This window comes from Dryobates pubescens, chromosome 33, assembly GCF_014839835.1.
Source record: "Dryobates pubescens isolate bDryPub1 chromosome 33, bDryPub1.pri, whole genome shotgun sequence".
NCBI lineage: Eukaryota > Metazoa > Chordata > Aves > Piciformes > Picidae > Dryobates > Dryobates pubescens.
The window spans coordinates 6,980,695-6,994,529 of NC_071644.1; the positions used below are offsets into that span (position 1 = coordinate 6,980,695).

General features: G+C 53.4%; 1 protein-coding gene across 1 annotated transcript in view; it reads left to right on the forward strand.

Annotated features, from left to right (window-relative positions):
• The first annotated feature begins 259 nt into the window (after window positions 1-259).
• The window catches only part of TTLL10 (tubulin tyrosine ligase like 10), a 37,841-nt gene continuing 24,265 nt past the window's right edge, over window positions 260-13,835 (forward strand). The window contains exon 1 of the mRNA XM_054175692.1: window positions 260-263. Within this exon, the coding sequence (XP_054031667.1) occupies window positions 260-263 (4 nt within the window). The remainder of the gene's footprint in view (window positions 264-13,835) is intronic.

The window sequence follows — 13,835 nt, forward strand, 5'->3', positions numbered from 1 at the left end:
AAGGATCATCCAGCTCTGGGTCTGACTCAGAGCTGCTGTCCGCGTATTTTGCACTTGCATCAGGCAATGTCTTAGACTTCTTAAGGGGCACGTCAAACGGCCTCTTTCGCTGTTGAACTAGGAGCTTTTGTGACCGTGCTCTCATTGACGGGTCATCAGTGCCTATTCTTTCCTCCCCCGTGTGCCCTGCAGCCAGACCGCTTGTTTCTGCCTGTGTTGTGTTGTTTGTAGGAAGCTCATCCTGCTTCTGAGGGCCCGCATGGGTAATGGGAGTGTTTAGAGTCCCCGAGGGTGAAGTGCTGTTGGATTTACTCATTAGCGTGGTCAGCGCTAGCCATAGTATGCGCCACGTTATTAAAATGTCCGGTGAAAAATCATTCCCGGATTTTTGTGCTTCTGAGAGGGTCTCTCCAACCCTGTTCCACTCTGTTAATTCGTATGTCCCTGATTCAGGATACCAGGGGCAATTGCGATTTATCCACAGCAACAGAAGGGTAAGTTTTTGAGAGCTCAGTCTATACCCTTGCTCTTTGATAATTCGCATAAGCACATCATGGTGCAATTGCTGTGATCTCGTGGCTCCTTGGCCCATATTCTTCCCCGGCCGCAGTCCCCGTACCTGACCTGCAGTGTAGGGGATGGACGCGTCGTCTGCTCACTTCTCCCGTTCGGCTCACTGGGGGTGCAATCCGAGGATGAGTCTGAAGAAAGATCTCACTGAAATTCCCGATACGGGCGCCATTTTATCGGAAAGCATGCACGGACTCCCTTGGTGGTGAGGCAGGAATCGTTTATTGGTACAGAACAAGCAGCTTATATAGGAAAAATCAAGCAGGGTAAGCAATTCCCTGACATTCTTGCACCACTGCTGCTAATTGAGTTTTCTCCTTTGATATGCAGCTGTCCATTGTTATCTTCATCCCATATCAGGTTGATCTTCTCCAGCATGGAGGCAAGTGTCCTCCTGTCTCGCACTTCAGGTTGTTTACCACGGTCAGCTCTTCTTTATCATCAAGCCATCCTTCCAGTATCAGTGTCCTGTTGTTCTTTCTTGTCCTGAAACCTTCCATTGATACTTTCTGCTTTCCTACATGGGTGACCTGATCTAGATGAGGATGTCCCTGCTGACTGCAGAGGGGGTTGGACTGGATGAGCTTTGGGGGTCCCTTCCAAGCCAGGTGACTCAGGGGAGAGCTTTTTGCTCTCTCCAACTCCCTGCAGGAAGGTTATAGCCAGGTGGGGGTTGGGCTCTTCTCCCAGGCAAGTAGCACCAGAACAAGAGGACACAGTCTCAAGCTGTGCCAGGGGAGGCTTAGGCTGGAGGTGAGGAAGAAGTTCTTCATAGAAACCATTGGGATGTGCTGCCCAGGGAGGTGGTGGAGTCCCCATCCCTGGAGGTGCTCAAGAGGGGACTGGATGTGGCACTTGGTGCCATGGTTAGCCCTGAGGTGCTGGGTGACAGCTTGGACTTGATGACCCCTGAGGTCTTTTCCAGCCTTATTGCTTCTATGTTCTATGACCCAGTGATAACTTTGAGCAAGCTCTGCTTTATTTTTACCCTGGCAGAAAATGACTTTGAAAGGTTTCCTACAAAAGCCTTGCTAAGCCCTCACAGTATCACTAAGGTTGGAAGAGACCTCGAGGATCATCCCCTCAGCTCATCACACCTTCTGCTGGGCTGTGGGGAGTCCAATCAGACAAGAAGAAAGGTGGCCACCTTCAGAAGCTCTCTGGCTGCCCCCACGCTGCTACCACCCAGGGTTTGTGCCAGGAGCCTTAGGTTGTGCAACGCAGCAGGGGTGGGAGGAAGGATGGGAGAGGCTGCACCCTGAGCTCAGCTGCTCAGCATCCTGTGCCCCGAGGCAGCAGCAGGAAGGCAGCAGAGCTCCCCTGCTCCGGGGCTCCCCGAGTCAGGAATTCCCCAAGTTGGGAAATGGCCTTGCCCAAAATCCTCTGCAGGGGGGGAGATGCTATCCTGAGGCCTGCTCAGAGTGACTCAGGGCTGGCAAGTCTCATTCTGCAGCCTGCAGATGGAATTCTTTGACCAGGGGACCGCTGTCTGAGGGGAAACTTGCCATTTCTAGCTTCATTTTCAAACACAACCAAACAAAACATAGACTAGACCAGGTTGGAAGAGACCTTCAAGATCATCATGTCCAACCCATCAATCACTCCAACACCACCTAAACAACTAAGCCATGGCACCAAGCAGCCCTATCAAGTCTCCTCCTGAACACCTCCAATGAGGGTGACTCCACCACCTCCCCCTGCAGCCCATCCCAATGGGCAATCACTCTCTCTGTGTAGAACTTCTTCCTAACATCCAACCTAAACCTCCCCTGGCACAGCCTGAGACTGTGGCCTCTTTTTTTTTAAATTTTTAAGTTTTCTTCTCTATTTTTTTCCCCCCTCCCCCGTTTCAAATATCCTCTCCTATGGCAACTTGCTGCCAATGCCCTGAGACATCCTCTCAGCTCTACAGGGCAGCGATGGACAAAACCCTCTCAGAGACAGACCAAGAGATGCAAGACATGACTCTAGCTCCTAACCCTGTGTCCACCTCCTCTCTTCCCAGCAGCTTACTGCAGTGATCCTGCTGAATATTCTGCTCTCCCTGCTTTTATCCCTGGGATCCACGTGTGTGGCTAAACACATCCAGAAAGATTATTGGCAGAGGTAGGAAGAGCAGTTTCACAAGCTGCTGCTGCTGCTGCTGCCTGGCTGCATTTCTCTCTCCTGAATGCTGTTTGATGTGCTGTTTCACTGCCTCAGAGCTCATCTTTATTCATTTTAGGTGTTGGAGTTGTGTGTTTAATAAAAGAGATGGAGCCCAACCCAGCCCTGAGTTGCCTTTGTTTGGAAGCAGTGCAGATTGCTCTGGGTGTTTTAAACCAAGCATTCCCCTGGTGCCTGGCTTCAGTCAGCCAGCCCTGGCCAAGAGCTTCTCTGGGGGGTGACAAGAGGCTCCTTCAGGGTACCCTGGGGTTTGGGAGGGATGTGGCATGGCATGGCATGGCCCAGACCAGACTGGAAGAGACCTTTAAGATCATCATATCCAACCTATCATCCAACACCACCTAATCAACTAAACCATGCAACCAAGCACCCTAGCAAGTCTCCTCCTAATCACCTCCAGGGATGGGGACTCCACCACCTCCCTGGGCAGCACATCCCAATGGCCAATCTCTCTCTCTGGGAAGAACTTTCTCCTCACCTCCAGCCTAAACCTCCCCTGGCACAGCTTGAGGCTGTGGCCTCTTGTTCTGGTGCTGCTTGCCTGGGAGAAGAGACCAACCCCCTCCTGGCTACAACCTCCCTGCAGGGAGTGGTAGACATCACTGAGGTCTCCCCTGAGCCTCCTCTTCTGCAGGCTAAGCAACCCCAGCTCCCTCAGCCTCTCCTCCCAGGGCTGTGCTCCAGACCCCTCCCCAGCTCTGTTGCCCTTCTCTGGACACCTTCAAGTCTCTCAATGTCCTTCTTAAATGGAGGGGCCCAGACCTGGACACAGGACTCAAGGTGTAGCCTCACCAGTGCTGAGAGTACAAGCATTAAACTCTCCCTGCCCCTTCCCACCAGGCTCTGGTGTCTCAGAGAATACAACATGAAACTCTCCCTGCCCCTTACACCAGGCTCCAGGGTCTCTCAGAGAGCACAAGCATTAAGCTCTCCCTTAAAAGTCCTCAACATGCACCTAATGCTGTTTGTCCCTCTCTAGTCTGAAGACTTTTAGCTTGAATTCCCCCTTACAATCCTTGAGCCAGCAAAGCAGAGACCACTTTCAGGGAGGGAGGGAAGAGAGCTCCTAGATCAAACCCCCTCCACTCAGAGGAAAGCAGTGGGAAGGAAATAAGCAACATCTACAGCAGCAAAAACCAAACCCCACACCACAACCACCCACCTTGATTGACAAGGGAACACCCTGGGTAGGTTATCTGAGCAGCAGAGAGTGGAGAGATGTTTTGCTATCAGAACAGCCTGGGCTCAGATAAGGTGGAAACAGAAGCAAATCTGCCTCTGCCTGCTGCAATCACACCTTGCTCTGTGGACTGAGGGCTTATCATAAGAGCAATGCAGAGTAGGAACCCTCCAGCTCCTTGGAATATCTTCAGCAATACTCCAGAGGCAACAGCAGCTCCCAGCACAGTGCCTGGCAGCAGCCCTGGACTGGAGGTGCAGGCACAGCTGCTCAATCCCTGCTTTCAGTTCTTGGTGCCTAGAAGATTTGGGGGTGGTGGTAATAAAACCTCCTGAGGAAATTGTTCCATTGAGGCCAGAAGGCCTTGGGTGAACTTTGCATTTGCTCTGCTCCCCTTTTATTAAGCAGAATCATCACAGAGCTGTCAGGGTTGGAAGGGACCTCAAGGATCATCCAGTTTCAGCCCCTCTGCCATGGGCAGGGACACCTCCCACTAGGTCAGGGTGAGGTACAGCAGGTTTTGATAGGCACTGGCAAAAGCTGGGTTGAAAGCTGGGCAAAGGAACTAGCTTTATTTACATATATTTTCTTTTCAGCCTTATTTGTTCCTCCAACCCCCTAAAGCCTTTATTTCAACAGTCTCAGGTGGTCACAGCCTGGCCTGAAGCCTACAGCTTGTGCAATGGCTCTGGGGAGGCTGTGGCACGACACTTCCCATAGCAGCAGGTAGAACCAGCCCATTTTACACCACCAGGCAGCACTCAGCAGGACCAAGCACAGCATCAGAGCAGGGAGAGCAAACACAGCCCTCAGACACCTCCTGTTTTCCTGCCTCCCCCATGAGTGCACAGAAGGCTTCTCAGTGCTTCCTCCTGCTGCTGGGGAGGGTTTCAGAACTGGCTCTGTTTGCTGTCTCAGTGCCACACAGCAATGTCACCTGGCTCTTAATGCTGCACACCAGCATCATCCCCCTTCTCCACCACCCAATCCTTGAGTCCTGTGTCCAGTTCTGGGCTCCTCAGGTTAAGAAAGATGTTGAGATGCTGGAAGGTGTCCAGAGAAGGGCAACAGAGCTGGGGAGGGGTCTGGAGCACAGCCCTGGGAGGAGAGGCTGAGGGAGCTGGGGTTGCTTAGCCTGCAGAAGAGGAGGCTCAGGGGAGACCTTCTTGCTCTCTCCAACTCCCTGAAGGGAGCTTGGAGCCAGGTGGGGACTGGGCTCTTCTCCCAGGCACCCAGCACCAGAACAAGAGGACACAGTCTCAAGCTGTGCCAGGGGAAGTTTAGGCTGGAGGTGAGGAAGAAATTCTTCCCAGCAAGAGGAATTGGCCATGGGGATGTGCTGCCCAGGGAGGTGGTGGAGTCACCATCACAGAATCACCAAGGTTGGAAGAGACCTCAAAGATCATCCAGTCCCAGCTGTCACCACAGCCCTCATGACTAAACCATGGCACCAAGTGCCACGTCCAGTCCCCTCTTGAACACCTCCAGGCATGGTGACTCCCCTGGAATTGTTTAGGAAGAGCCTGGCTGAGGCACTTGGTGCCATGGTTGAGGTGATCAGATGGTGCTGGGTGAGAGGTTGGACTGGATGATCTCTGAGGTCTTTTCCAACCTGGCTAATTCTATTCTATCTGCAACAGTCAGCTGAAGGCAGGCTGGCAACCCAAGTGCCCTGCCTGACCTACATGCCAAACTCCATCACACACACACACCAAATAACTTGTCCAGACAGTTGCAGGAGCAAAGCAAGCTGGAGACTTTGTTGTAGACTCCAAGCATTCAGACTTCTCCTTTGGCTTTAACTCCCTAACATTAATAACAGCCTGGCACAGCAAGGCAGGGGTTTAAAAACAAGCCCAGCACCTCCTCTCCTCTCCTCTTCATAATGTTAAACCCAGGTGAAAACAAACGAGGGCTGTCTGACAGGGAGCTGAGCAAGAGGCAAAGCATTTTGTTTCCCTGGCATTTTGGGCAAACCAAGACATCTGGGGGTGGGAGGGGGAGAAACCAGCTTGAACCCTTCTAAATACTTTATTAGTCATCATGAAGCAATAAAAGCTCCAGTGCACACACACACAAATCCACTTCACAGCACCTTTACATAGGCTTGACAGCACAATCAGGGGGGAAAGGATTGCTCTTCAGTGTGGGGTATGGATGCTCCTCACACCTCCAGAACCTCAACCTGAGAGGCTTGGGTGGTGGGGAAGAACACAACCCACCACCTGGCCCCCTTAAGAAGCTCCTGCTTGGGAGAAGCTCTTTTCCTGTTCCTTTGTCAGTTTATTTTAGGCAGGGAGAGGTGGAGCCAGCTCCCAGGGCAGTAAAATGAACAAGCAAGCTGCTGGCACAGAGTGCTGCAGCCTAAACCCATTTGAGAACAAAGTTCAAGGCATGCAAGACTGCAGAAGCTGGGAGCTCACACTTTGATCCTTTGGCTCAACACAACTGGATTTGAAGCCTTAAAAGCAGCTGCTTAATGAATAATACACACTTCCAGCAAGCTCTCCACCTTGAGCAAGCCAACAGCATTTGATTTCCCAGGGACTGTGAGCCTGCTCTGAGAGTAGACAGGGAACTAAACCAACCCTGTGTGGCCTGCCCTCTCTGAACCTGTTTTAGCAGGGGGGGCTTGGACTGGATGGTCCCTAGGAGTCCCTTCCAGCCTCCAGCATTCTGTGAACAAAGCAGCTCCACAGGTTGGAGTGCTAGTGGCTGTCACACTGCCCTGGGGCTGCATAGAGCAAGGGGAGAACCCTGGGAGTGACCAAGGCATTCCCAGCATGGTGTGGCTGGAAGGGACCTCTGGAAAGCATCCAGGCCAGCCCCACCCCCCCAATAAAAGAGAGAATCATAGAACCAATAAGGTTGGAAAAGACCTCAAAGATCACCAAGCCCAACCTGTCACCCAAGACCTCCTGACTACCAAACCATGGCACCCACAGCAGCTTGCCCAGGATCACAATGGCCGGGGGGGGGGGTTAGAAGGAGACTCCACAACCTCTCAGGGCAGCCTGCTCCACTGTTCAGTCACCTTCACACCAGAGGAGGTTTTCTTTAAGTGCAAGTGAAACCTCCTGGGTTCCAGTCTGTGCCCACTGCCCCTTGTCCTACCGCTGAAAAGATCCCAGCCCCATCCTCATGGCCTCCACTCACCCTGCTCTTTTCCCCAGGCTAATCAGCCCCAGGTCTCACTGAGGCAGTCCCCAGCATCTCTGTCCCCTTCTGCCACTGCCTTTGCACTTTTCAGTAGCGTTGTGGCCACCTGTTCCTAAGGAGGGGATTGGAAGGACCAAGCAGCTCTGCTGTTTCACCAGGATTCCACTTCAGCTTGGACGTCCAGACAGCCAAACTCTCTTCAAGCGAAACCATTCCCTCAGCCATTCCAGTTGGGACGCCAAGGGCAGGGAGAGGCTGAGCAAAACACCCGGGAGAACCAACCACATTTGGATTGCTAATGGTATTTGCATACCAAACCCCCACTTTAAGCACAGCCATTTGGCTTGCTCTGTGTGAGTTCAACTCATTAGTCACTGCCTGCTCTTTGATGACTCTCAGCCTTTCCTTTCCATCAAAGGATGCAGGGCAAGAGGGAAAGGCTTGAGTGCCACTGAAGAGAGGGAAAGCTGAAAGCAAACGCGGTGGAGTTGATGATGTGCAACGCTTTCAGTTTGCTGCCTTGCCTTTATCTCCCTTAGAACCAGTCCTAAAACGAGGGATGTGTCAGAACTCTTTGGGAACAAGGGAAGTGCCTAGAAACAGCCTTTTAAAAGCAGCAAGCAGAAGGCTAGGAAGAGCCTGAGCTAAGTGTGGTTGCCTGGTGAACAAAGTGGAACGAGGCACAGCCTGCATGTAACTCCTCTTTTAGAATCATTAAGGATGGAGAAGCCCTCCAGGATCATCAACTCCCACTCTCAACACCCCCATGGCCACTTAAACCCTGTCCCCAAGTGCCATGCCCACGGGTTTTAGGAACACCTCCAGGGATGGGGAGCTCCAGTGCCTGATTTCTCCCACAGCTGCAACTCAGGAGTTCTGGCCATGATTGTGGTGGGACTGAGAGGCTCCCCATTGCCTGCTGCATCCCAGTTTCCTGCCCTTTGCCTGGCCAGGGGGGTATGGTGGGGCAGGGTGTGATTTATTCTGGTTGGTTTGTGGGTTGGTTTGCTTCTTGCACTAACCTGGCAGCGAAAGAAAGAGCAGGAGGTTTACTCTGCCTTCCTCTCCCCAGCCTTGTGCTCCCTCAGCCACTGCACTTCGCTGGCTCCTCACTCACATCAGTGCCAGCAGTGGCAAGTCCATGGCCTGGAACAGAGCAGGAAAACAAAGCCTCTTGCTCCCCAAAACACACCAGCCCTCTGGGCAGGAGGAAGAAGCATTACCCAGTGGCTGGACACAGCAAGAAGGTGAGCCAGGACCCAGCACCTTGTGCTGAGGAGCTCAGCAGAGCAGTGGAGCCCCACGGCCACCACCTCAGGGACCAGCTCCCTTGCAGTGCTGACAGCAAATCAGTGCCTCAGCTCCACAGACATTCCAGCAACAGAGCAGAGGGGTTAAAGACAGATTCATTTCTTACCTGGGGAGCTCCTCAGCACAGTGCTGCAGTAGCTGCTGCTCAGGTTCTAAAGGAGAGCCTTCACACCTGGCCAGGTGAGTCCCACCACCAAATCACTTGGGAAGCAAGTTCCTTCAGCTGAGCCTCAGCTACAGCCTGAGCTCCTCACACATGCCTTCTGCTGGCCTTCAAGCTCTTGCCCAGCTTCTTTCCCATCTCCTGAGCCTCTGCCAGTGTGCCTAGGCCCTGGACCCCACCAATGCTCACCATGATTCCTGTCCCCAGGGCTGGCCCAAGCTGTCGGTGTCGTCTGCAAGACAGAGGTCTTGCATCTGACTGGGTGGTTGCAAAAAGCTAAGGCACTTTTTGCTTGGACTCCCCAGATCCCAGCAGCCAGGGATGTGCCTTTTTTATCATTGTTTTGGAAGCTTTGGGGGGGTTAGGAAAAATTAGGAGGGAGTAGAAACAATCAGGAGCAAATAGAAACAATTAGGAGCAAGTAGGAACGATTGGGAGGGAATAGGAACAATTAGGAGGGAATAGAAACAATTAGGAGCAAATAGGAACAATTAGGAGGGAATAGGAATAACTAGGAGCAAATAGGAACAATTTCTTCCCCAAAAAGGAGGTCAAGTCCTGGCCCAGGCTGCCCAGGGGCAGCGGAGTCCCCATCCCTGGAGGGCTTTCAGAGCTGTGGTGCTGAGGGCCATGGTTCAGTGGTGACCTGGCAGTGCTGGGCTGATGGTTGGACTTGATGGTCTCAAAGGTCTCTTCCACACAAAGCAATTCCATGATTCTATGCCACCACAGAACTGGTAGATGCTGACTGAGTATCTCAAAGGAGAAGCCAAGCTCTGGATCACTGCAGGAGGCTCTTTCCCCATCTGAAGCTCCACAGGAGTGATGCAAACAGTTGGATGTGAGGAAGAAGCTGTTCCCCAGGAGGGTGGTGAGAGCCTGGCACAGGTTGCCCAGGGAGGTGGTGGAAGCCTCCTGCCTGGAGGTGTTTGCAGCCAGGCTGGAGGTGGCTGTGAGCAACCTGCTGTGGTGTGAGGTATCCCTGCCCATGGCAGGGGGGTTGGAGCTGGCTGAGCCTTGAGGTCCCTTCCAGCCCTGACAGTTCTCTGATTCTAAGGTCCAGTGAAGCTCCTCTGCAGAGCCTCTAGCTCAGACCTCCCAGAGTTTAGATCCCTGCAGGGCAGGAGCAGCTCTGCATCTTACCTCCTGCTCCATGCAGGGGGTTAAACCACTGCATGCCTGCAGCAGGACAGCACCTTGCAGCCAAATGACTTTGGGGTGCAGCAGAATCAGGTTCAGGCACTCAGAACCACAGCAGCCCTGCTCTTCTGGAGCAGCTGTCTGGAAGAGCAACCTGCTGTAGGGTGAGGTGTCCCTGCCCAGGGCAGGGGGGTTGGAACTGGCTGAGCCTCGAGGTCCCTTCCAACCCTGACAATTCTCTGACTCTCTGCTTTGGCTATGGCAAATAAATGGTTAAGTTTTCTGGGCTGCTCTCTCTCTTTCTCTCTTTCTCCCTGGTGAATAAATAGATAGATAAATAAATCAATAGGATCAAAATAGCTCTGTGGGTTGGCCTTTGTGGTTTATGCAAAACATGACTGACAACAGGCAGGGAAATTTGGCCCCCACCTGATCGCTGGGAAGCAACTGCTTCTTTCAACTGCAACAGGCTTTGCCAGCAGCTCCCAGCAACAGATGGGGCCCTGTCAGGGTTGGAACAGCTCACAAGGTACAGGCAGAAAGAGCCGGAGGGACTTTGGAGCCCCAGAACAATCTGATCCCCAGCAAGCCGCTGCGGCGGCTGCCGTCGATGCCCTCGGACCGCTGGGTCGGTGCCTTGCAGCTGCAAGTCGCCTCTGAGAGCTTCTGGGCAGCTCTTGCAGCTTCCCAAAGAGGGTGGGCTGCTGGACTGGGGGTGGAGCCTGTTCAGAGCTCGTTGGCATCAGCTCCGAGTCCTGGAGGCACATCCAAGAGGCAGGTCCAGGCTTGAGCAGCAGCTCTGGAACGAATGGAAAGCGTTTTCGAAAGAGGACCCAGGCACAGCAGGGAGGAATTGCTGCAGCCTCAGGAAAAGTCCTGCCCAGCAATGGCTTGCACTTGGAAAGCTCTCCCAAGGAGGGATGGGAAACAAAAAAAGGCCTGACAAAACCCCCACCACAGCAGATAAGGACCCAGTGAAGCTCATCCAGGGAGGCAAAGGTGTCGAGCTCATAGATTCACAGGATGGGTTGGGTTGGAAGGGACCTCAAAGCTCATCCAGTACCAACCATGGCCACGGGCAGGGACACCTCCCAGCAGCCCAGGGTGCTCAAGGTCTCATCCAACCTGGCCTTGAACACCCCCAGGGAGGGGGCAACCTGTTCCAGTGCCTCCCCACCCTCACTGTCAAGAATTTCTTCCCCATCTCCAATCTCAATCTCCCCTCCTCAAGCTTCAATCCCTTTCCCTTCATCCTACCACTCCAAGCCCTTGTCAAAAGCCCCAGAGCCCTTCCTCTCCCAACTCTTTCTCTGCTGAAGGGCTGAGCTCCTGCCCTCCTGCTGTCTGTAGGTGCTCAGCAAGACTGAAATCTGGTCCTGGTGTGAGCAACTGGCCTGGTGAAGTCGCTGTGCAGGCAACTCAGCTGCCTCTGGAGCTGTGTGGCTGTCAGCTGGGATTTAGCTGCTCGGCTCAGCTGCTCTCTTTCCCCCACCGAGCTGCAAGAAACCCTTGTGGGAAGGGGATCACAGAATGGTAGGGGCTGGAAGGGACCTCTCTGGAGATCAAGTCCAACCCTCCTGGCTGGCTGAGCCTCCTTGCATGCACAGGGTTCCTGTGGCAGGTTGCACCAAATGGGAAGCTGAGCTGAGCCTTCCACAGCTGTGAGGTGGTTTGGAGGGGGTCTGGGCACAAAACCAGGAGAGCAGCCAGAAGGCTTGGGCTTCATGGTGGAACCTAGAGGCTTTGACTGCATGGAGTCAGACTTAGGTGAAATGAGCACAGGTGCTGAGCCTTCCACAGCTGTGGGGTGGTTTGGAGGGGGTCTGGGCACAAAAGCATGAGAGCAGCCAGCCAGAAAATTGAGATTTCATGTTTGGATCCAGAGGCTTTTGTCTTCTCCTAACTGCAGAGCTTTGCTTGCAGGATTTGGGTTTAATCATTAATTTCCACGTGTCTGTGGCCTGCATGCCTGCTGTGCAGTGAGAGCCAGGGCTGGGCTGATAAGCTGCTTTGGGAGGGCTGATAAGGCTTGCTCTGCTTCCTTAGGAGCTTTTCCTCCAACCATGGCTGCAGCTGGGGGGACCACACAGCCCACTGGTGGGAGGCCCCAAGGTGTGCTGGGTTAAGGAACATATCAAAGCAATTAGGAATGATCCATTCTCCTTGAGCTCCACAGGAGGTAAATAGGATGCCTTTCTCTCCCCCTCTCCATCACACAGGGGAGAAATTAAAGAGGATTTGAGTTTTCTGGTCCCCCTCAGTGGCTTTCTGGCAGAAGCAGAGGGAGGTGATGCCTTCTGCCTCCTACAACCTCCCTGCATGCCCAAGAAATTCCTTGTACATGCCCCTGGTGGCTTCCTCCTCCCAGGTGGTGCTGTACAAGCACTCCAAAGCCCCTGCAAAAGCACTCCAAACCCCACTGCTCCTCTTGGAAAACAGCAGAGCCAGGCTAGGGGGGAAAAAAAAACCCAGACTGATCTCAGCTCCAGAGGCAAAGCTTGCTTGGAGGAGGGGGAGAAGAAGGGGGAAGCAGCCTCCAAAGGTGATTAAAACATTGTTGTGTGAGAGTCATGCTGCTCTGACCCTCCAGTCAGCTGTGGGAAAGGGCACTTGGAGCAGAGGTAACCACCAGCACCTGAGTCACTGCTGCAAAACCTTTGAATGAAACAGATTGTTCAGATAGCTCAGTCCTCATCCCCACCACCTCCACCAGCGAGGCCACCTCTGGAGCTTTGTGTCCACTTCTGGGCTCCCCAGTTCAAGAGAGACCAGGAGCCACTGGAGAGAGTCCAGTGGAGGGCTGTGAAGATGCTGAGGGGCTTGGAGCATCTCTGTGAGGAGGAAAGGCTGAGAGCCCTGGGGGTGTTGAGCCTGGAGAAGAGCAGCCCCAGAGGGGAGCTGAGCAATGCTCAGCAGGAGCTGAAGGATAGGGAGCAAGAGGCTGGGGCCAGGCTCTGCTCAGTGGTGCCCAGGGACAGGACACAAAGTGGAACCCAGGAGGTTCCATCTGAACTTGAGGGGAAACTGCTTTGCTGGAGCCCTGGAGCAGGCTGCCCAGGGAGGTTGTGGAGTCTCCTACTCTGCAGAGCTTCCAACCCCCCCGGCCATTGTGCTGCTGGGCAAGCTGCTGTGGGTGCCCTGCTTGAGCAGGGGGGTCTGACTGGATGGTCTCCCAGAGGTCCCTTTAGCCCCTCACAGATCACTCTGTCATTTCCTGCTCTAACAACTCTTAGACCACTGGTCAGGTTCTACAAAGCTCAGCTTTCAGCCACCCCTTGCACTCAGAGAGGTTTCATGCCAACAGGCAGCTGGCTAGAATCACAGAATCAATAAGGTTGGAAAAGACCTCCAAGATCATCAAGTCCAAGCTGTGGAAGCAGGAGGGGAGGTGGTGAACAGTCCCTTCCCCCTCCCTGCCTCCTCCCACCCAAAGGCAAACTTCCAGCATTGAATTGCAGGCTTGGCAGCAGAGATCCAAAGTGGAAAGGGTGGGAAAAGAGGTGTCCAGAGGGCATTTAAAGTGGGGGGCGACCTCAAATCCTCTCTTAAAAAGGGGCACCCCCGAGTTAGGCTCTCAAAACCCCCAGGGTACATCATCCAGCCTCCTCTGGTGATTCCCTGAGGAATGTCTCATTTCACTCTACACAGAGGACAACTCAATCATGGCAAGCACTGGGTTGGAAGGGACCTTTGAAGCTCATCTAGTCCAAATCCCCCTGCAGCCAGCAGGAGCATCCCCAGCTGGAGCAGGTTGCTCAGAGCCACACCTTGAATGTCTCCAGGGATGAGGAGATGAACCTGGGCAACCTGTTCCAATGTTCCACCACCCTGACAGTAAAGAGCTTCTTCCTGATGTCCAAAGAGCTTCTTCCTGCTGTCCAAACAACTCCTTCCTAATACCCAGCTGAGTTTCATCCAAACTGCTCCTTGCTTTGCTGGGCTTGTCTTTTGGTCTTTCTGGCCTTGAGCACTGCCAGGCTTGGAGCCTCCACACCTTCTCTGAGCAACCTGTTCCACCCTGAGGGTAAAGAGCTTCTTCCTGCTCTCCAAACAACTCCTTCCTAATGTCCAAACAACTCCTTCCTAATATCAAACTGAGTTTCATCCAAACTGCTCCTTGCTTTGCTGGGCTTGTCTTTTGGTCTT